Source organism: Narcine bancroftii, chromosome 9, assembly GCF_036971445.1.
Source record: "Narcine bancroftii isolate sNarBan1 chromosome 9, sNarBan1.hap1, whole genome shotgun sequence".
In the NCBI taxonomy this organism is placed as follows: domain Eukaryota; kingdom Metazoa; phylum Chordata; class Chondrichthyes; order Torpediniformes; family Narcinidae; genus Narcine; species Narcine bancroftii.
Window position 1 is genome coordinate 3854497 of NC_091477.1, and position 24258 is coordinate 3878754.

The window sequence follows — 24258 nt, forward strand, 5'->3', positions numbered from 1 at the left end:
TGCCGCCCAATTACATCCAAGTTAACCTCCACCCCCAGAAACTGGAGCACCCAGAGGAAACCCACGCAGACACAGGGAGAACGTACTAATTCCTGACAGACAGCGCGGGATTCGAACCCAGGATGCTGGCGCAGTAAGGGCATCGTGCTAACTGCTGGGCTGATTTTAAATGCATATTCTCTCATCATACCCAACATTCTTAAGCTGGGAGAAAGATTCGGAATCTCTACCCTTTCCAAGGCCCCCACATCCTATCTTTAATCTTTCCTCTTCTGTCCCTTTCCGAAGCCTCCATGTCCTCCAGCCCAGAATTATACACAGTATTGATGAGTTCATCATCACCAACGCGCGCACACGCAGCCCGACACGCAGTCACAATGTACAGACGCCATGAAATTCAACCCTGCTACAGCCAACAAACAAGTATAAACCAACGATTTGTCATATGAGAAAGATAGTAAATCTGAAAGATTAAATAGATAAATATTCAGAGTTGTGAACAAAAGTGCCAATTCAGACAGATTTTTGGTCACAGATTAGTTGATGGTCAGGGTGAGGGTAGCTCAAAGAGTTTCAAGAGCCTGATGGCTGTTGGATAAAATGTGCTCCTGAACCTGGAGGCTCTGGACTCTGTTCACCTTGTCGGGCACCATTTGCAATCTGGGGAGATGGGCGTGGAGGTTCGTGAAAGGGAACATATCGGCCATCCAGCCTGTCGGGCCTGCTCCGCCATTCAACGTGATCGTGGCTGACCTGATGATACCATCTCCACCTACCTGCCTTTTTCCCAAGGGATGGGGGACATTAAACTGCGGGAGCTAGAATTGGGGGCGAGGATGTTGCTAGGCTCCCAATTGAGGCATTTGAGGTGAGAAGCCTGAAGTCTGGCACCTCTCGGTTCCTGTATCACCCGAACCACAACCCAACCACAGGACCATCAAAGCCATATCTGCACCACCGACACACCACCATTTTGTACTCCTAACACAGCAAATTTTTATCTGCGATATGACACATTTTTACCATTGTACCATTGTACTCCTCTGTACCATTTTTAGTTGACACAACACATTTTTCATAACTGTTCAAATACGAATATTGATTATTTACCATTTTTGTTTCTCTTCCTTTTACGCTTATTGTCTTTTTTTCCTCTGTACGCGTTAATGATACTTAAATTGTTGTAAGTCTGCTCGACGTAACTAGGGAGCTGCAGCAAGACTCTTGTTGCATCTCAATGTGGTACTCATGTACATGATAATAAACTCATTGACTGGTAACAGTGGGCCAGAATGCCAAGGAGAAGGAGATTCCTTACCAATTCCTTTCATGGCACTGTAGAGGATTTCTGCATCCTGATTGGCCGAAAAGTTCTGGGAGGCCTTCACACTGCCTCTGTACCCAGCCCTGCTGCCCTGTTGAAATCAAGAGACACTGATTAAGATGCTTAATTTTTCCCACAATGCGTCAAACCTCACCCCTTTCCCTCCAAGTCTCACATTGCACAGACTTACACTTTTTTTTTTAAATGTAAATTTTAGACACAGTGCGGTAACAGGCTTTTCTGGCCCATGAGCCCATGCCACCCAATTAACCTACAAACCCCCATACATTTTTTGGAGGGTGGGAGAAAACCAGGGCTTTTGAACTGCGTTGCCTTTCACCTTTGATTGAATATGATTTCTTCAGTTGTAGAAACATGATGAATTATTACATTTCTTTGATAACACTCGATAACTTGAAATAGTCAAGATAGTTTGAGATGTTTGAAATTCTGTAACTTGAGGTTGAGGTCATTATCAAAACGTTCTTACCGACCATTAAACAAGACTTCTCGCTTGATCCACTGACTGACCCCCGCCCCTCACATTGGAGAGTGCGTGTGCTTGAAAAGCCTTCGTGTCCTCTGGTTTTATTGCTGGCCAAGAAAGAACCTTGTCTATGGGGGACCTTGAAATTTTATGTTCATCGCCATTGCATTTGAAACCTTATCAATCGTTAGATACAAAAGTCCAAAATCTTATGGTTTTATTGTTAATGTATTTAAGTACAGCAGAACTACTGGTCCAAAAAATGGAGTCTATTAGTTCTATCTGCAGCTCCCTTTTCAACATTGTGTCCATTTTGCTCGCCAGAAGTAGGAAACCCACGCAGACATGGGGAAAACATGCAAACTCCTTACAGTAGGGTTAGGGTCAGACGGCCGATGTAGACCCTATGCCCCCAAATGGAGGTCAAATTAAGTAGCAGAAAAGGCACTTACCCATTAAGTGGAGCGTGCACGGCCATGTTTCTTCTTGTGCGCATGCGTGACGAGGGGGAAGCGTGACGGCGGCGCCCACCCCCACCCCCACCCCACCCCGAGAGAGTTTCTGACACTAGCCCTGCATGTCCTCGATTTTGCTAAGTTTGAAATGGCCACCCTACCTACAGACAGTGCAGGATTCAAAGCTGTAACAGCGTTGCAATATCTGGTGCACAAACGGAGTATGCCAACTTAGAAATCTATCACCAGACCTGAACCATTGCTGGGTCCAAAGCCCACACTTCCTTCCCCGGGGATGTGGCAGCACCTTCAACAGGAGGACGAGAGGTCAAGGAGGCCGTTGATCCAGCCCTTAGAGCACATTCTACCATACAGGCCAAGCTTAGTTTGAACCTCTCCTCCAGCTATCGACCTAAACCTTCCCACCACTTGCTCACAGTGACTGCAGTGCGGAGCACTCAACAAAATGATGACGCTGCCAAGAGGTGCTGTAATGGTAGCCCTGATGCTGGTGTGGACCCAGGGAGCGGAGACACAGCGTTTCTCCGCAGGGTCCAACCCACCACTCCGAACTCCAGCAGCTCCATACTGGCATTAAACAACCTGTTAAAGGAACCGAAGGTGCTTCTAAGTCAAATCCTATGACCATGGTGGGGGGGGGGGGGGGGCGCGGGGGGATTTCAGACTCTGGGGACCAGCAGACTGGTGGTGGGCATCAGTAATAGGGAGAACACCCCCCCCAATTGAGAAGGAGATGACCCTAAGGATGGTGACCACAATGGCGGACCAGCAAGGAGCTCAGCGGCGATGGACTTGCATGGGATGCGAGCGACTCATCGTTGGGGGCCCGTGTGGGCTTCTGGAGACTGGCTCATGGGAACCAGGTATCAGAGCTGGGATATGAGAGGGCGTTGAGGGCAGGGAGAGCTCGTGAAGGGCCTCAGGCACTGAAGGCTTCCTGATCATGTCAGAGGTTTGGATCTGGAGCTCGGACAGCTGATGGATCAAACAGGGGTCTGTGTGGCTGCAGAGGCCGCGGGAGGTGAGGGACTCCCTTTTGCGTCTATTTATCTGTCACTGTAGGGGGCGCTGGGCATCACTAATGGTGACTCTGCCTTACAGCAGGCAGAAGGCGATGTTGTGTAATATTACAAGTTCTGTACTATTACATGACAATAAAGATATCTTGAAAGGTTGAGAGATATGAGAGAAATGCAGGGAAAAGGGACTAGCTCAGGTGGACAACTTGGTCAGCATGGTCAAGTTGGGCCAAAGGGCCTGTTTCCCTGTTGCAGAATCTCCATGACTATATGGGGGTGAAGTCTGGCAGTCCCTTATCCCTCTGCCTTTCCTAAAGGAGTGGCCCTCTCTCCTTCCCACGGGTAACAGAAGATCCAATGATTGTGGGAGAGCTGAGATGGACTTTGCTGACCCAGAGCACGAAAGGGTCGAAAGCCTCAACAAGTCGATGGAGTTCAGGTTAAAGTAAGAACATGGTGCTGGTGAAACTCTGCAGGTCAAACAGTGTCCTTCATATGGCAGAGATAGATACAGAACCAACGTTCTGGGCTCGAGCCCTTCATCAAAGTATGGACAAAATGTCGACAGGTGCCCAAATAGAATGGGGAGGGGCAGGGGGAGGAGCATGGTCGCATGGGGAGGAGCATGGTCGCATGGGCAGGAGGTAATAGGTGGATAAGGGCGGGAGGGGATGGCTCTGTGAATGGAGAGGGAAAGGGGTAGAGAGCGGGAGGAAAGGAGACAGAGGGTGGGGGAGAGAGAGAAAGGGGAGTGGGTTTGCAGAAACCGGAGAAGTTGACGTTAATGCCATCAACGTGGAGTTTGGATATAAACCAGTGACTCTCCCACCCAACGCTTGACCCTTTCCTCCCTGCCTCAAACACCGGCAGCTGCTGGATTTACAAAGAAAATGTCGATCTGGCTCGGCCATGAGGTCAGGTAATTACTTGTCAGACTGGTCGGATCTGGCAGCAGTGGTTACAGCTCATATTAGGGGCCAGAACAGATCGGAGGTGGAGTGAGGGAGTGTCTATTCTGGGAACATGATGAATGCCCCAGCCATCCACACTGCACTTTTACTGGACGTGATAGATCTCTGTCAACTCGAGTCATCATTACAAGCACTCACACCCCCATGTCAGGAAGGTCAAAGGTTCAAGACCCACCGCAGCGACAAATTAACTCCATTCTCATAGTTCTGGACAACAATAACACAGCGCTGTATCTGATGTCAGACCAAGGTCCCACCTGCTCTCCTGGAGTTTGAGGAGATTTGGGACGGAGGTGCTAAAGGTCAGGACAAGACTAAATTCCAGAAGGTTGTTAACTCAACCTGTGACATCACGGGCAACAGACTTCACTCCATCAAGGACATCTACATGAGATGGTGTCTAAAGAAAGCAGCCTCTCTCCTCAAAGACCCCCATCACACAGGCCATGCCCTCTTCACTCTGCTGCCATCAGGAAGGAGGTACAGGAGGCTGAAGACAAACACCCAGCGGGATAAAAACAACTTCTTCCCCTCCGCCATCAGATTTCTGAAAGGACAATGAACCACAGACTCCCTCATTTTCTCATTTTTTGCACTAATTTATTTATTTTTAAATGTAATTCATAACAATTTTGTGACAAGTTCATGACAATAATTTCTGATTCTGATCCCACGGCATTACTTTGTTTATCATCTCAAGGCTCCTATTATTGTTACTTAATGACACAAGACACTTAAACTTCTGCCTGCCTAAAGGTGGACAAAGAGTCACCATTAGTATTGCCTGGCGCCCCTTATAGTGCGAGAGAAAGAGAACCAAATGAGTGTCCCTTCAGAGACACAGAGTGCCCGTGGATTCACCTCCCGCAGCCTCTGCAGCCGCAGACTCCTGTTCGAGCCATCGGCCACCCGAGCTCCAGATCCCAACCTCCAACCGATCAGGAAGCCTTCAGCCCCTGAGGCCCTTCGGGAGCCCTTCCTGCCCCCAGCACCTCTCGAATTGCAGCTCTGATACCTGGTTCCCATGAGCCGGTCTCCAGTAGCCCACAGTTTCTCTGGGTCCCCTGACCGTGAGTCGCCTGCAGCCTGTGTGAGTCCATCAGCCGCTGAGCCCCTCCCTGGTCCACTGCTACAGTCACCATCCCTGTGGAGCCGTCTCCTCTGCTTCTGCTCAATGAAGGATGCTCTCCCTCTTTCCTGCTGCCCTGTGCCAGTCCGCTGCTCCCCACGGAGTCTGTAACCCCTCACACAGGCGCCACCATCTTTGTCCCAGTCGCAGGATTTTAAATAAAAACACCTTTGGCTCATTTAACAGGCCAGTTAAAGCCTGTACAGAGCTGCTATCATTAGGATTGAGCAGTGGACCCTGTGAAGCAGTGCTGTGTCTCCACTCCCCTTAGTCCTCCCCAGCGGCAGGGCTGCCATTTTTCTCCTTGCCCTCGATTCCTCGCTGCATTTTGCAAGTGTCTGCTTGATGGTCAACATTGTACTGGATGGGCTGAAGGACCTGTGTCTCCTTCATTGCCCTGAATCATTTTGTCCTCCACTCTGCGACATCATTTCCACAGGGCCCTCTGTAGTGTTTGGGACAAAGACACTTTATACCCCTCTAAGCTCCAAATTTTAAAATTTCTCATCAAACAATTCACAGGTGATTAAAGTGCACATTCCAAATTTTATTCAAGTTTATTTGTAGACATTTTGGTCTGACCATATAGAAATTACAGCACTTTGTTTCCCCCATTTCAGGGCACCATAATGTATGGCAGACAAATGCAGAGGCTACACTGCAAGAGGCTGACCACTAATTAGCCACAGAAACGGGGGAGCCAGATTGCAGTTTGCCAAGAAGATTTTAAAAAAGCATGCAGAATTCTGGAAAAAAAAGACCGTGTGGACAGATAAGACCAAGAATAACCTGTATCAGTGTGATGGCAGGAGCAAAGGGAGGAGGCGTAAAGGAACTGCCCAAGATCCAAAGCGTACCCCTCATCTGGGAAACAGTGGTGGGGGTGTTTTGGCCTGGCCGTGTACGGCTGCCACAGGTACTGGTCCGCTGATCTTCACTTACAACGCTACTGCTGATGGCCGCAGAAAAATTAATTCTGAGGTGTATAGAAACATTTTATCTGCTCAATTTGAGCAAATGTCTCCAAACTCATTGGTTGGCCCTTTGTCCTCCTGCAAGACAATGACCCCCAAACATCCTGCTGAAGCAACAAAGTAGCTTGTCAAAGCTAAAAACTGTAAAATTCTTTAATGGTTAAGTCAGTCACCTGATCTAAATCCAACTGACCGTGCCTTCCATATGCTGAAGTGAAAGATTAAGGGGACAAGCCCCCAAAACAAGCAGGAGCTGAAGATGGCTGCAGTAGAGGCCTGGCAGAGCATCACCAGAGAAGATTCTCAGCACCTGGTGAAGTCAATGAATCACAGACTTCAAGCAGTCATTGCCTGCCAGGGATATACAACAAAGCACTAAACATGACTACAGGTAGTCCCTGACTTACGACCATAATGGGGACTGAAGGACTGGTTGTAACTTGGGTTGGTCGCAAGTCGGGGAACAGGGACCTTGAGCTACTGACAGGGAATAGGGAGCAGGGACCTCTGTATATAGAATTTTTAATACAAAATATGTACTTGTACAGTAGTTTTATCAAAGATATTTTTAAAATTTTGGTCGTATGTGCAGGTGAACGTAACTCGCATAGGTCGGAAGTCGAGGACTAGCTGCACTTTGATATACATACCATTGCCACGTCCCAGATATTACGGTGCCTGAAATGAGGGGTCCATGAACAAAAAGTACTGAAATTTCTTCATGGCCAAACCAACATGTGCACAAATAACCTTGAATAAAATCTGGAATGTGCCCTTCAATCACATGATTTACAAATTTAAAACTGTGGAGCAAAGGGGAAAATAAAGGAGAAAAAGTGTCTTTGTCCCAAATATTATGGAGGACACTCTATGAATATTTTAGAATAATTCCCCCTGACACATTGATCAGAGCCCCAAGGTTCACCAGTCTCACAGCCTGCGGGAAGAAGATATTTCCCAGCCTGTCAGTTCTGATTTTGATGCTCCTGTACCCACTTCCTGATGGGTGATGGATGGAAGGGCTCCTCAAGGAGTTTCATTTAAGACCTATTCAAGGAAGAGGTGAGAAACATCCCCAGTGTCCAGGATTAAATTTACACCTTGTTCAACAGCCAATCACATAGCCTGTCACATTGTGGGAGCTTGCTGTGCACAAGTAACGCCCTAAACAGAGGTCTAATCCAATCAGCGCATCCTCTATTAAGAACAGGAGTCAGTCATCCGGCCTGTCAAACCTCTTCCGTCATTAAGATTCATGAGCAGTAACCTTGTGGCTCCGATCAATGAAACAGGTGAATTATTCTAAAACATTTATAGTGTCCTCCATAATGTTTGGGACAAAGATTTTTCACTTTATTTGCCCATGCTCCACAGCTTTAAATTTGTAATCAAACTACTCACGAATTATTAAAGATTTGGCTGTGGATTCTGCTCAACTCACCCACCTATTCCCCTAGCCCTCAATTCCCTTATTTTACCAAAAAACTATCCACCTGTGTCTCAGACATATCCACGGAGGCAAAGAATTCCAGATTCACCAGTCTCTGGGAGAAGCAGTTCCTTCTCATCTCCATCCTAAACCTACTCCCATGAATCTTGATGCCATACACCCCCCCAACCCACCCCCAGTTCTAGTCTCTCCTGCTTGTGGAAACAACCTCTTCAGAGACTGAGCAGTGGCTCAAGGAAGGGCCAACATTCTGAGCCACGCTTTCTTTGGAATGTGTCAAACTTGGCCACAGAACAGATTCCAGCCGGCTGCCTTGGGAAATTCAATATACCCCATAATCCGAGGTGCGGCCACCTCTCTGCTTCCTCTTTCCCCCCCCTCCACCCTTGTTCTCTCTCTCTCTCCCCTGGGCTGCAAGTTACCACAGCTGCTGCTGGGTTATAAATAACACCAATCCACTGGCTCCGGCTGAAAGCTTCATTCTCTTATATGGTTTGGCGAGAGGGAAATCTAAATGAGGAGGTGTTGTGTCCTGCCTGACAGGCACCAGAGGCTGGCTTAACGCATAAAAACACAATGCAGGTCAAACAGCACATTTTATACAGCAAAGATACAAAACCAATTTTAGGAATCAAATTTAGGAGCAGGGAGGTTCTGCTGCAACTGTACAAGGTCCTGGTGAGGCCACGTCTGGAGAACTGCGTACAGTTCTGGTCTCCTTACTTGAGGAAGGATGTACTGGCTTTGGAGGGGGTGCAGAGGTTCACCAGATTGATCCCAGGATGAGGGGGTTAGCCAATGAGGAAAGACTGAGTCTGGGACTGTACATGTTGGAATTTAGAAGAATGAGAGGGGATCTTATAGTAACCTATAAAATTATGAAAGGCAGAGATAAGATTGAGATAGGTGATGTTATTTCAATTGGTGGAGGTGACCAGAACTAGGGGACATAGCCTCAAGATCTAGGGGAGTAGATTTAGCATGGAGATGAGGAGGAACTGCTTTTCCCAGGGGGTGGTGAATCTCTGGAATTCACTGTCCATTGAAACAGTGGAGGCAGTGTCATTGTGCAAACATTCATATTATAACCATCTTACATTATTATATATAAAAAAAAAAGCACGAAAAGTCAGGCCGTGTCTTTGGTTCATCAATTATTCAGGAATCCGATGGCAGCGGGGAAGAAGCTGTCCTTGTGTCGTTGAGTGCTTGTCTTCAGGCTCCTGAACCTTTTCCCCGATGGTAACAGGGTGAAGAGTGCATTGCCTGGGTGGTGGGGGGTCTTTGAGGATAGAAGCTGCTTTTTTTTTTAAAGTCACTGCCTCATGTAGATGTCCTCGATGGAGTGAAGTCTGGTGCCCGTGATGCCACAGGCCAAGTTAACAACTCTCTGGAGTTTCTTCTTGCCCTGTGCATTGGCACCTCCATACCAGGCAGTGATACAGCCAGCCAGGATGCTGATCATTGATATAGATAACAGGTTGAAAAGACATCTGGGCAGATATATGTACGGGAAAGGTTTGAAGGATATGAACCAAATACAAGTAAATGGAGCTGAACTTCTGCAGACACAACACACAAAGGTGCTGGAAAAACTCAGCAGGTCACACACAACATCCACAGGCAGTAAAAGGCCATCGATGTTTCGGCCCCAAGCCATTCATCAGGTGAGAGGGGGAGGAGCACAGGATCACAGGTAAGAGGTGGATTTAGGTGGGAGGGTAGAAGTGAGAGGCTTCTGTAGGCAACGAGATTGGCATGGACATGCTGGGCTGCAGGGCCTATTTCATTCTGAATGGTTACAAAGGCGGGAATGACATGTTAACTCAAGCCAATGTAGGCAGTTGAAAAGAAAGTTCTTTTGTCTGCCCACAGAATCCACCAGTGTCTCCCAGAATGTACTTTGCTGAACACAGCAAGCCTTCCAGCTCTCCCCGGGCACCCTTCTCCTGCCACAGTAAAAACAACGCTGGAGAAACTCAGCAAGTAAAGTTCACAGCTTGACCTGCTGAGTTTCTCCAGCATTGTGTTTCTACTTCAACCACGGTGTCTGCAGACTTTCACATTTTACTTCTCCAGTGACAGGCAGACTAATGTCGGACAATCAGAGGGGTTCCTCTGGAGAAGGCTGAGCGATTCAGAAGCGCCTTCCTCAACTCAGGGTTCTGCTGGAAAAGTGGACAGTCAATATTATATTCCCCCAAAGAGCGGGCATTATTTCACCCAAGAAACAGGAGCAGGACACGTCCATCCAGCCCATCGAGCCTACTTCGCCTTTCATGGCGGATCCGGCCCCAGACTCAGCTCCACCAACCCGTCTGCTCCCCATAACCCTCAATTCCCAAACTCTGCAAAAGTCTCACTTTCTTTTTTTTTTTTTTTTTTTTTTTAATTTTTTTTTTCACACCATAAATCACATTAGCCATGATATACACTATTTCTTTTCACACATATACAGTGACTTTTTCTCCCCCCCCCCCCTTTCCTCCCAAACCACCCCCCCACCCCCCCCTCTCATCCATTTTAGGTATACAATCTAGGTTGCATTAAGCCAGTCAGACAATGTTGTCATTCAACAAAATTACACCAGAAATTCTACTGAGTCCATTCTTTTCTTTCCTTCTCCTTCCATCAACTTAGGTAATGTTTGTCCCCGGTAGGTTTTCGCTATTGTATTTAATGTAAGGCTCCTATACTTGTTCGAATATTTCAATATTATTTCTTAACCAATATGTTATTTTTTCTAATGGAATACATTTATTCATTTAAATTTGGTAGTTTCTTCCTTTTAATTTGGTTATGTATTCCATTAATATTTAAAGACATATAGTTCAGCGTAGCCCTTTTATATTTTGTTTATCTTCTCTTTCCGTTTTTCCATCATTACCTTTCCTCCTTTTTCATTTCTGTTTTCTTATTTTCAACTCTTTATAAGACAACATTCCTACAACATCTAACATTTTCCTTATTCTCCTATTTCTATCTTATTTATCCCCAATCTCCCCTTTACCTCCTGAGTTGTCCTTTATCCCTTGTCGGACAACCACATCTCCCCTCTCCATTTGGATTTGCGAATCCACTCGCAAGCGTCCACTGATTTTGCAGTGACCGCTATTTCCCCCCACCCCGCCTCCCCCAGAAAAGATTTCACTTTTCATATGTCACAAAGGTCCCTCTTTTAATTCCCTCCTTATTCTCTCTATTCCATTACCTTCCCTTATTAATTCTTGTCTATACTATCTATATTTTCCTCTAAGTACAGATACATTCACGTATGCACATTGTCTCTATTCACTCTTATACCTCTTTACCTGCATACATATCAATCGTGATCATTTTTACTCTCATTACCCGTCTCCATCCCTCAGTCTATTTTTGTCTTTACCCACATACATATCAATCGTGATCATTTTAACTCTCATTACCCGTCTTCCTCCCTCAGTCTATTTTTGTAATTGTTCTGCAAATTTTCGTGCTTCTTCTGGATCCGAGAATAGTCTGTTTTGTTGTCCTGGAATAAATATTTTCAATACCGCTGGATGCTTTAGTATAAATTTATACCCTTTCTTCCATAAAATCGCCTTTGCTGTATTGAACTCTTTTCTCTTCTTTAGGAGTTCAAAACTTATATCTGGATAAATGAAGATTTTTTGCCCTTTATACTCCAGTGGCTTGTTGCCCTCTCTTACTTTTTCCATTGTCTTCTCCAGTACCTTTTCTCTTGTAGTATATCTTAGGAATTTTACTACAATAGATCTTGGTTTTTGTTGTGGTTGTGGTTTAGAGGCCAATACTCTATGTGCCCTTTCTATTTCCATTTCATGCTGTAGTTCTGGACATCCTAGGGTCTTAGGGATCCACTCTTTTATAAACTCCCTCATATTCTTGCCTTCTTCATCTTCCTTAAGGCCCACTATCTTTATGTTATTTCTTCTGTTATGGTTTTCCATTGTATCTATTTTTTGAGCTAGTAGTTCTTGTGTCTCTTTAGTTTTTTTATTAGATTTCTCCAATTTCTTTTTTAAGTCTTCTACCTCCATTTCTGCTGCTACTGCCCGCTCTTCCATCTTGTCCATTTTTTTTCCCATTTCTGTTAAGGTCATCTCCATTTTATTTATTTTCTCTTCTGTGTTGTTTATTCTTTTTCTTAAATCCTTAAATTCCTGTGTTTGCCATTCTTTAAATGACTCCATGTATCCTTTAATAAGAGCAAGTATATCCTTTACCTTGCCTATCTTTTCTTCTTCTATTTCACCATACTCTTCCTCTTCTTCTTCCTCTGGGTTGACCATCTGTTGTTTCTTTGTTGCCCTTTCCTCCTCTTCTTTCTTGTTTCTATTGTCCTCTGTGGTCTCTTCTTGCTGCAGGTGTTCTGCAGCTGTCGTTGCCGGCTGTGGAGATCGACTCCCCAGCTGGTCCCCCCTCCCGTCGGTGTGTTTTTTTTCATTCGCATCGCGCATGCGCGAAACTTCGCGCATGCGCGGTTGCGCACTTTTGCTCGGCTCTGCGAGCCATTTTTGTAGTCCATTATTTACCGACCTGAGGGAGCGGGTTTCTCTCTCCGCAGCGGGCCTCTTCGGACAGGTAAGGCCTTCACCTTTTTCCTCCTTTGTCTTCTCTTCCTCTCTTCTTACCGTTGCTTTCGACTTTTCTTTTTTTGTCGCCATCTTCTTTCCACCTTTATACTCACTTTTCTGTAACTTTTATTTCTGTGCCTTTGTGTTTTCTCTTGTTTTTCCCGACTTTTCTGGAGAGGGCTGGAGTTCACCCCAAAAGTCTCACTTTCAATGAGGCAGTCTTCACTGCTTCCTTGAGTAGAGAATTCCACAGATTCCCTACTCTCTTGGAGGAGCAGTTCCTCCTCATCTCCATCCTACATCTACTCCCCGAATCTTGAGTCTGTTAACCCTTAGTTCTCGTAAAACACCAAAGTCTGCAGACACTGTGATTGAAGTAACAACACGTCACTGGAGAAACTCAGCAGGTCCAACAGTGTCCTTTATACAGCAAAGATAGTTACGGAACCAACGTTTCAGACTTGAGCCCTTCATCAACAACTTGACCATCCTTTCAGAATTGTGAATGCTTCTCTAAGATCCCCTCTCATTCTTCTAAACTCCAGTGAGCATTGGGCCAGATGAGTTAATCTCATCTCATAGGCTAGCACCCCTCATCTCTAGAATCAACTTGGTGAATTTTAACATGGGAACAGGGTGGTCCATGACCATGTCAAGAGACCCCCACAAACTGTGCCACAGTTTAATTCTAGACCCATCGATGGCCAATGCAATGTTTTCACTGTCCCACCTCGAGAACATAGTCCAGAGAATTCCACAGCAAGAAAAAGACCCTTTGGCCCATCAACTCTGTGATGGCCATTTACACAGATCCCATTTTATTACCCCCACATTCAATCAGCTTCACCAGCTCCCCAGATTTTACCCCTCATGTGCACACTGGGGGACAACCTACAGCAGCCAATAACCCACCGACTCCCCATGCCTCTGGGACATCAAGTCTTTCAAATTCTCTTCCTTGTGGGCAGCGAAAGCAGAGTCTTTGCATATTTTTAAGGCATAGACAGATTCTTGACAACAAAGGAGGTGAAAGGTTGCAAGGAGTGGGTTGAAGTCACAATCAGAGCAGTTTTGGTCTTACTGAGCAACAGAATAGGCTCTCAGTCTTCGCCCGCACCCAGCCAAGGAAACTGGCCAAGTTCACCTAGGGAAAACCTCAACCAGCTTTAAAACAAAACCAATCCACTTATCATGGGCCAATTAAATGCGGTTTACATTGGGGAGAGTTGACACCATTTTCAACCATTTTAGAAAATGAAAAGAAACAGTGGAAGGAAATGCCCAGGGCAGGATCTGTGGAGGGGGAAAAAAAACTCTAAAGTTAACTTTTTGATGAGGGCTTTTGAAAGTTAGTCAACCTGAAGCATCAACTGTTTCAGTCCCCCCAGGTGTTGTCTGGCAGACAGATATTCCAGCCTTTTCTTATTTTGAGAACATCTCCTGCGAAGGGACTGGAGAGTCCTCGGGCGGGATACCTTAAAGGTTGGCCTCCAGGTTGAGTTGGGGGTAAAGGCAGCGAATGCAATGTTGGCGTTCATATCTTGAGGAATAGCGTACAAGAGCAGGGAAGTGATGTGGAGGATTTAAAAGACACTGGCAAGACCTCACTTGGAGTATGGGTACATTTCTGAGCTTATTTAATAAAGGATGTGGTGGCGTTGGAGAGGGTTCAGAGAATATTCACAAGAATGACTCCTGGAATGAAGGGATTAGCATACGAGGAATGTTTGACAGCCCTTGGACTCGTAGCAGCATTTTGAACGCTGAAAGGCCTGGACAGAGTAGGTGCAGCAAAGTTGTTTCCTATGGTCGGGGAGTCTAGGACAAGAGGGCACAACTTCAGGATTGAAGGGCACCCATTTAAAATTGAGGAATTTCTTCAGCCAGAGAGTGGTGAATCTTTGGAATTTGCTACTATGAGCGGAGGATATCAAAGGTTATGGGGAGAAGGCAGGGGAGTGGGGCTGAGTGGAGGAATGGGTCAGCTCACGATGGAATGGTGGAGCACACTCGATGGGTGGAATGGCCTTTTTCTGCTCCTATATCTTATTCTATTGAAGTCAAAACAACAGCTTAGTTTCTTGACTGCACCAATCCTTTGTGACCACAATCTGCAAGAGGAACTCAGCAGGCCGATCAGCATCCGTGGGAGGGATAGGTGGTTAACATCAAAGGCTGGAACCCTTCCTCAGGACAGAAAATGCAAAGGGGATAGAGCTGGGATAACGAGGACAGGGTGGGAGGGGTAGGACAAGAGCCACTGGGAGAATCAGTGTACCAGGGAGAGATGCAGAGTGGACAGATGCTGGCGGAGGGGGGAGGAGCATCGGGGCAAGGTGGAGGAAGGGGAGTCACACAGGAAGGAGTCCCACCATCGTATGGTGTGAGATGATTTTGCCGTTGACCTGTTCCCACTCCTTGGCCCCAGATCAGCTCAGACCAATCCTGTCCTTTCTCCCTAGCAACGTTGTTTCTTTTGTTATTTAGACTCAGGCCGTCCACACCATCATGGACACATCCCCACCCCCACCCGCCTCTCCTGCTTTTTACACACACGCTACCTCAAACCAGGGCTGGTGAGTTAACTGGTCATGGTAAATGTCCTCGAGCACATAGGTGAGGGTGGGATCAGGTGTCTTGATGGGAATGTGGGGAGAATAAAACAGAATCAGGGTAAGCGTGCGGCTGGTGATCAGCACAGACCTGATGGGCCAAAAGGCTTGTATCTGTGCTGTGTGAAACCATGACACCAATCAGTTCTCTCCTCGTTTCTCTCGCAAATCCACCCTCCCTGATTCTACCAATCACCTGCACACTGGGTTGGGGGGGGCGCGTGTAGAACTTAGAATGGTTTTCCCCCTAATAATGGGGATGGAGAGTTCACTCTGTAACCCCCCCCCTTCCCCAATAATGGGGATGGAAATCTTAAGGAGAAGGGAACGTCAGAGCTTCATTTAAATATTCACACCCACAGTTTGTAAACATGAGCACTCTATTTTCCAAAATATATGATATTTATCTTTTAAATTATAAGTAATTTTCTAAAGTGATATGGAACTCTGAACCTCCTTGTGCTACCTCTCCATTCCCAAGTCTGTATCAGATTTCCAAGTTACATTTTCTAGCTATTGCTAAAGCAATTTGAACAAACTTCACTTGATACATATTCAAATTTAATTTAGATTTAACCCTCCCCCCCTAATATCACTCAATAAAAATAATACTGGATCCTGTGGAAATTTAACCCCCGTTTATTCGTTCCAACAGTTTACCCATTTCTAACCAAAAAGATTCAACTTTAGGACTTTGCCAAGTAGAATGCAAAAACGCACCAATTTCCTGTCCACGTCTAAATCATAAATTCAAAAAGGTCTGGTTCAATTTTTAAAAAACGTTTGTGGTGTTAAATATAACTGATGAATAAAATTATATTGGACCAGCCTGTACCTCAGTTATGGCGCTTTTCATACTTTCTTGACATAACTCCATCCAATCACGTTCATCTATTTGTTTATTCAAATCTACTTCCTATCTTTGTCTAGATTTATGAACCCCTACTTTTCAGGCTTTCTTTAGTAATAACATCATTTCACGAATGAAACACCAATGTCTGCAGACGCTGTGATTGTAGATTTTTTACAAATCCAGAGACGTCGGAGGAATTCGGTCGGTCTCGCAGCATAGGAGGTAAAGATCTATAACTGACGTTTCGGGCCTGAGCTCTTCTTCAAGGGATGAGTGAAAAGCAAGCAGGCATCTGAATTAAAAGGTTGGGGGTGGAGGGGAAGAAGGATCAGGGGGTGGAGGGGAAGAAGGATCAGGGGGTGGAGGGGAAGAAGGATCGGGGAGGAGTACAGACCAACGGACAAAAGGTGCTAACTGGACGCGGACAGGACGGAGAGAGGGAACGTGAGAACTGTCTGGAGGAGGTCTCCTTTCCTTGAGCTCTCAATGTTTTGAGATAAACTGCGTGATTTTAACGGTCGGAAGAATGTCGGATGTCTCATTCACACACGAATGACCAAAACTCGAAATCTCCATTTCCTTCCGCAAGTGTAGACAGTGATTGATCGTCGATACCTGCTATTCATTAGCCGATTCTTCACGGAATTCCTGCCGTTAACGTCAGACTACAGGCGTTCCAGGAAATTTACTAGGGGTCTAGGAGGTAAATATTGAATGGGAATGGTACCCTCATTCCCACCTTTTTACACAGCACGTGTTCTGGGGAAATGGGAATAATTTCCTGGAATGTAGCAGCTGTGTAAAAATCTCTCTCCCTTCCCTCCCATCTCCTTTCCCCCAGCTGTGTTTCTACAGAGCCCCAGACAACCACCTCCCCCTGTTAATCCTCACCTTTCCTCACCCCCTGTTAATCCTCACCTTTCCTCTCCCCCTGGTAATCCTCACCTTTCCTCTCCCCTGCCACCCATCCACGTCCAACCTTTTGTCTGTTGGTCACGGCTCCTCCCCCTGCCCTTTCTTCCCGCCCCAGTTATTTTTTTAATTCACGCCCCTGCCTGTTTTTTTTTAAAACCTCGTACCTTGATAAAAATGCTCAGGCCCGAAACGTCGCTTAATCGCAACACAGTGATGGCACCAGCGGTCGGGACCAGGGTTTGAATCCCGCGCTCTCTGTCAGGAGTTGCTACATTCTCCCCGTGTCTGCGTGGGTTTTCCCCAGGAGGCTCTGAATTCCTCCCACCATTCGAAACGTACCAGGTTAATTAGATGGCACGGGCTCGTAGGCCAAAATTTATTTTTAAAAATGAATATCTTTACCTCCTATGGACACCGCAAGACCTGCTGAGTTCCTCCAGCATTTCAGTCCATCATCTCACTGGTCACCAGATTAAACCCCTGACCATTCCAGCTTTAGTCTCCTTACCTTCACAGAAGCAGACATGGTTTCCAGTTACTTCGATGGGATGTTGAATAGGACCAAGCTGGTGAGAAGAGAGAGAGTCAGTAATAATTGAAAGAACCGACTGAGCCGTGAATCATCCAGTGATCTATTATGGATGCACCTCTGTAACCTTATTAAATGGCATCAGCAATAAACAATCTTGTATTGCACAAAGATCTGTAGAGATAATCAGATACTGCTTATTTACTCAAATATCCCGGACCAATGCTATTTTGAAATGTTAATTTCTTAAAGTGAGGATAAATGTTATTTTACCCAAGCTCAGCAGGTTAGGTGTGGGTTTGTCTAGTCACTGATCACTGCAGTTTGCGTGTTCCTGACGCTGGTGATGAGATGTGCAGGCAATCTCGAAGCAGACTGCAGCAGCCACAGTAACGCCACACACCCACCTCTGCACCACAAAATGGTGGGCATGAGTGCAGCAGCAGAAGCTGGCAGTGATGGTGGTCAAGGGAGGAGCCCCCCCCGCCCCCTCCCCAAGCCCACACTGAACAGCACGATCAAAGCTGGCCCTGCAGTCTCGAGGATAAAGCTGTTGATGCAGAAAAGAGGCGTGCCGTGGAGAGTGGGATGTGGCAGGTCTCTCTCTGTTCTCCAAGGTCATTGCAAGAGTCCCCATAATAGACAAGCACAGATTCTCCCCAGTGTAAAGGGAGACTCGGGAGAGAATTCTCCCCAGTACACACTCTGCTGGGAGGAAATGGGATGAGGGATCTCCCCAGTACACACTCTGATGGAGGGAACAGCAAGAGGGATCTCCCCAGTACACACTCTACTGGGGGGAATGGGAAGAGGGATCTCCCCAGTACACACTCTGCTGGGGGAATGGGAAGAGGGATCTCCCCAGTACACTCACTGCTGGGGGGAACAGGAAGAGGGATCTCCCCAATACACACTCTGCTGGGGGGGGACGGGAAGAGGGATCTGCCTAGTATACACTCTGCCGGGGGAACTCGGGGGTGAGGGATCTCCCCAGTACACACTCTGCTGGAGGGAACAGGAAGAGGGATCTCCCCAGTACACACTCTACCGGGGGAAATGGGAAGAGGGATCTCCCCAGTACACACTCTACCGGGGGAAATGGGAAGAGGGTTCTCCCCAGTACACACACTGCTGGGGGGAACGGGAAGAGGGTTCTCCCCAGTACACATTCTGCCGGGGAAACTCGTGGGGGGGGGTCGAGCAGCATCTGTTGGAGGAAAAGAACAGTGAATTATGTGAGCCAAAACTCTTCGTCAGGACCAGAGGCCTGACTCCACCACCCCCTCCACCCCCGGTTCTGTTCCTGTGTCCATAAGTCCTAGTGTTGGATTCCAGTCTGAAACTTTGACTGTATCTCCCCTCCCACAGACGCTGCTGAACCTGGTGAGTTCCTCCCACAGATTGTGCTTGGCTTCAGATTCCAGTGCCTGCAGTCCCCTGCATGTCTCTAATTCTCCACAGTGCCTGGGTCTTCTTCTTTGGCTTGGCTTCGCGGACGAAGATTTATGGAGGGGGTAAAAAGTCCACGTCAGCTGCAGGCTCGTTTGTGGCTGACCAGTCCGATGCGGGACAGGCAGACACGATTGCAGCGGTTGCAAGGGAAAATTGGTTGGTTGGGGTTGGGTGTTGGGTTTTTCCTCCTTTGCCTTTTGTCAGTGAGGTGGGCTCTGCGGTCTTCTTCAAAGGAGGCTGCTAACCTGAACCAATGTTACTAAACTGTGTTACACAGTACTTTGTGACCACCTGTGGTTTCCACACATTAGTGACCAACAAAATGTACTTTGTGTATGGTTATGAATGGTTCTTTATGAATGTAAATCTCTCTCTCCCAGCACAGAACGAGCCCCTCCCCACCCCCCCCCCCCCCACACCAAATGCTTTGACTCTTGAGAGTGAGCAGAAATGGATTTGAAATGGGACGAGGCATAGATGACTGGAGAGAAACATTAAAGTCTGCAGACGCTGTGATTGCAGTAGAAACACAGAAATGCTGGTGGAACTCAGCCAGTCTCGCAGCGTCCATAGGAGCTAAACCATGTTTCAGGCCAGAGTCCTTCCTCCAGGTATGCACAGTCCTGAAACATCAGTTGTACATATCTTCACCTCCTATGGTCGCTGAGAGACCAGCCGAGTTCCTCCAGCATTTCTGTGTTTTTACTCTAATCAGTGTCTGCACTTTTGTGTTTCACCCCACCACGCTCTGTCTACATCATCCCAAAGATCAGAGAATTTAAAACTAAACCCCATCTGTGCTGAACTGCTATTCTACCTAGTCCCACTGACCTGCATCCATTCTATACCCCTCCCATCCATGTACCTATCCAAATTTCTCTTCAATGTCAAAAATCGAGCCCACATTCACCACTTCACATGTGGATTGGCTGAATGAAAGTTTCATGTGTTGCTTTGCACAGGTAACACTGATGTAGTGAGAACATAGAGACCAGAGACCCAGATTACATACAACAGCAAGGGCTGGACCAGTGGTTTTCAAACTTTGTTTCCACTCACATCGCACCTTAAGTCATCCCTCTGCCATTGGTACTCTGTGATTAGTAAGGCGTTGCTTAAGGTGGGATGTGAGTGGAAAGAAAAAGTTTGAAAACCACTGTTTTAATCATCCCTCATTGGCTTGTTATGTGCATGGTTTCAAAACTCCAGAGGAAATGGGCCAATAACCCTCTTCTCTCAAGCAAAATATTTCAGTAACAATTGGGTCCAGAGCAGTGATTCTCAACCTTCCCTTCCCACCACATCCCACCTTAAGCCATCCCTTACTAATCACAGAGTGCTGATGGCACAGGGCATGTGAGTGGAAAGAAAAAGTTTGAAAACCACTGGTTTCGACCAGTCATCATTTGCGACCTGCATCGAATCCACGCTCACGTTGCAACTCCTGGTGCAGTGAAACAGCAAAGGGGAACAAGTGAAGGCCAAGGAGAAAAAAAAAGTCATTGCAACCCCTCGAGTGGAACCATGGGAATGTTTGGTCTTCGGCCAATTTTCTTCAATCCTCTGCAGTCCTGCGACAGAGTGAGGAAAACTGCTGAAAGGTTCCAGGGAATCCTTGCCAAATACTCCAGCCTTGAGTTTTTACTTCAGCCACGGTGTCTCTCGACTTTCCTTACTGGTTATCTGCTTCCAAGTGCACTGAGCTGGGGGGGAAGGACAGCTCTCAGCACGGGCTGTGGAAATAATGGGTAACCCAATCCTTTTAACTCTTGGCCACATGGCTGTCCCTTGCAGGGAGGGACGGAATGGAGGGCTGGGCTGCAGAGTAGTTATTAACAGTGAGAGAGGCCACTGCAGTGGTCACACCTTGCAGTGCAGAACCCCAGACCCAACTCCTCAGTGGAACTAAAATCTCATTCCTATTTCCAAGTGGGGGGGGGGGTCCACTTTAAATTAATAGAATTTGGCACCCACCTATCTTAAAATGCCCATTGTATTAGCGTGAAACTATCAGAGCCCAACGTTTACATAGATTGTATCAATGATATTCTGTGTTCTGAAAGTAACCTTCTCCAAAGCAAAAATAACAGGCGAGTTCATGAATTCTGAAGCGTTGCAAACACACATTTGATATGAACATTCTCCTCCAACTGACAGATTGGCTTTGTCAAACCTTTACAAGACCAAGTATTGTCAGTTAACCCTTTCTTCGCTGAACGAGGGAGGCTCTTTCAAAGTTTGGAACTTTTTCGGTTTGATTTTGGATACAAGTGACCCGATTAAAGCAACTTTTCAAAATATTTCTTAAATTTCGAGTTGCCAACCGGACAATTGCTTTGAAATGACACTAATTGCCTTTCCAAACAACCCCTAATAAAACGGATTGAGAACAATATGAGAAGTGATTCGGGTTTGAACGGAGTCTATTGAAACACATCGCCCCGTCTCCGGCCGACGACCCCTTTCTCCTGATACTCACCGAGGTGCCGACTCTGGGCTCCGTCCGACTCACCGACCCCGGCGTGGCGCAGCTCTCCGGCGCCCCTTGGAGAGGATTCCGGGAATCTGGGAGGGGACAGAGCGCGTCTTCCACCCTCCCCGGGGCAACGTTCCTCTCCCTAACACAGCGCGTTCGGAGGGGATGAGCCACCTTACTCCAGCCTCCTGCAGATGGAAGGGGTGGAGGCAGGCTCAGACACACGGGTGTGGGAGAAACTCCGCAGGGTCCACAAGAGAAGGTCTCAGGACTGATCTGTTGGTTTTCTGTCTTTGACCATAAATCTGAACTCAGCTGATCTTGCAGTGCCCACAGGAGGCAAAGATAGAGAACCAACAGTTCAGTCCTGAGACCTTCTGGAGTCTATTAATTACAATTCCAGCAACATGTCTGGAGTCCAGACATGACATCACATACAAGCCTGAGATTCTTTCCCCTGTGGGCCAGGCAGAATGACCACTTACTGGTGGTGGAAAAACTACTGTACACCGCAAACAAACTGACAAGAGTGAAAAAAATCAGTCCACAAGTCAGAGTCCCCGATGGAGTTTGTTGTTGAGGAGTCTGATGGTGGAGGGGGAGCAGCTGGGGCACCGAAACCTCTTTCCTGATGGCAGCAGCGAGAACAGAAATGCTGTGGATCCTTGATGATCACTGCTGCTCTCTGACAGCAGCGTTCCCTATAGATGTTCTTGATGGTGGGGAGGATTTCGCCTGTGATGCCCACTACCTTTAGTGGGGCTTTATGCTCAGGGGTATTGGTGTCCCCATACCAGACCGTGATCCAACCAGTCAGCACACTTTCTACCACACCTGAATGAGTCAGCAAGAAATCCCAAAGGGGATTCAAGGAATATGTGTGAGAGAGAGAGAACACGGAAACAGGCCCTTCAGCCCACCCAGTCCGTAATGACCACCAGACACCAATCATAGTTTACCGGATTCTTTTGGTCCCAGATCAACACTGACTGCGTCACCGCTGCCTTGGGTTGGAGACCACCCTTTACCAGCTTGGTGTTTTATGTTGATCGTCAGAGAACAGCACAGTACAGGCCCTTTGGCCCACAATGTTGTGCTGACCCATGTAAACCCACTACACTTCAATCTAACTCTTCCCTCCTTCACACCCCGTCACCCTCTATTTTTCTTACATCCGTGTGCCTTTCTTAAGAGTTTCTTAATGTCCCTATTGTACCACCCTCCACCACCAGCCCCGGCCATGTATTCCTCTCATTCACCACACTGTGTTAAAAAAAAACCAATTCCAATATCTTCTCTTAACCTTCCTCCATTCATCTTAAACCAAAGTCCTCTGGTATTTGTTATTGCCACCCCAGATAAAAGCAGCCAGCTTTCCACTCGACCTAAGCACCTCGTAATCTAATGCATCTCTATTAAGTCACCCCTCCTCGTTCATTCCACCCATCTCCTTCAGCCAAGAAAAGTTTGGATGGGACTAGGTGGAATAGGTCAACATTAACTAGATGGGCTGAAGGGACTGCTTCTGTGCTGTTGTGCTCTATGGTTCTCTCAGCAGCTATCTCCACCTCTCTCTCCTCTCTACAGCTCCCTCTGCCCCTCCTTTATTTTCTTTGTCTGCTTCCACCTATCATTGCCCCCTCCCTATTGCCCATCTCCACTTGTCCTTGAGAAGTTGGGAGAAAGCCACCTTCTTGAACATCTGCAGTCCATTCTGTTGGGAAGGGGCTTCCAGGGTCCAGGATCAGTGGTGTATCCAAGTCGGGATAGAATGGGACTCAGAGAAGTTACCCTCTCCAAAATGTGCCCCCTCCTCTTTCTGCTCTTCTCCTTTCAGGACAAATTTTAAATTTATATACTTTTAAATGTTGACATAAAGCACGGTAACAGGCCCTTTCAGCCCACAAGCCCGTGCCGCCAAATTACCATCCAATTAACCTACATCTCTGGTACATTTTGAACAGTGGGAGGAAACTGGAGCAACCCATAGAAACCCATGCAGACATAGGCAGAACGTACAAACTCCTGACAGACAACGAGGGATTCAAACACTGGTCCTGGATTCTGGCACTGTAACAGCGTCACGCTACACTCTGCGCTGTTGGTTTGGGGAGTGGTTCTGTTGGAATAGCCTGGGCAAGTCCTTGTCTGTGTTGTTCGGTAACCAGGATGAGATAGTAAATTGTGGGAGAAGACAGAGTTGCCATTTATGATTGCCTCTCTGACTGAAGGCTTGTGACTAGTGGTGTGTTTCAGGGATTGGCGCTGGGTCTGTTGTCGTTTCCCATCTACATCCATGACCTGAATGATAAATTGAATCAGCAGGTTTGGAGATGACATTAAGATTGGAGGCGTGAGGGCAGTGAGGAAGGCTTTTCAAAGTTTGCAGAGGGATCTGGATCAGCTGGAAATACGAGCTGCAGAATGGCAGATGGAATTTAATGCAGACAAGTGTGAGGTGTTGCATTTTGGGAGGGCAGAGTAAGGACATACATGGTAAACTGCAGAGAGCAGTGGAACAGTGGGAACACAGATGCTTAACACACTGAAAGTGACATCACAGGGAGAAAAGGTTGGAGGGTATTTGGTTCATTGTCTCCCTGCAACCTCCCTCGATGAAATGCTCAAACCCGAAACGTTGGTGATGTATCTTTATTTTTGCTCTATAAAGGACAATGTTGATCTGCTGAGTTTCTCCAGCGTCGTGTTTTTACTTCAACTGTGGTGTCTGCAGATCCTCGTGTTTTTCCTCCCTCCTCATTTCTCCAGCTGGTTCCGTTTGGTCACTGCCCCTGCGAACAGTCCCCACTGTGGAAGAATCGACTGTAATGAAGCATTGTGAGGACTTACAGGAGACTTGACATATTGCATGAGGCTCATCCGTGATCTTGGTTAATGGTTTTTTTGTTGTTGCAGGTGAGATGTACTGGCCACAGACACAAAGGCAGTTTTTTTTTGCATTCCACGAGTCACTATGGACAGGCCAAACTGAGGAAAGAGATTGTTTGGCTTCT

General features: G+C 46.9%; 1 protein-coding gene across 1 annotated transcript in view; it reads right to left on the reverse strand.

Moving 5' to 3' along the window:
• Positions 1 to 21578, reverse strand: part of anxa6 (annexin A6) — a 66321-nt gene extending 44743 nt beyond the window's left edge. Inside the window, exons 1-3 of the mRNA XM_069898020.1 lie at positions 21248 to 21578; positions 17296 to 17353; positions 1319 to 1415 (exon numbers count right to left, since the gene is read on the reverse strand). Of these exons, the coding sequence (XP_069754121.1) occupies positions 1319 to 1415; positions 17296 to 17313 (115 nt within the window). The 5' untranslated portion in view covers positions 17314 to 17353; positions 21248 to 21578. The remainder of the gene's footprint in view (positions 1 to 1318; positions 1416 to 17295; positions 17354 to 21247) is intronic.
• Positions 21579 to 24258: the final 2680 nt, after the last annotated feature.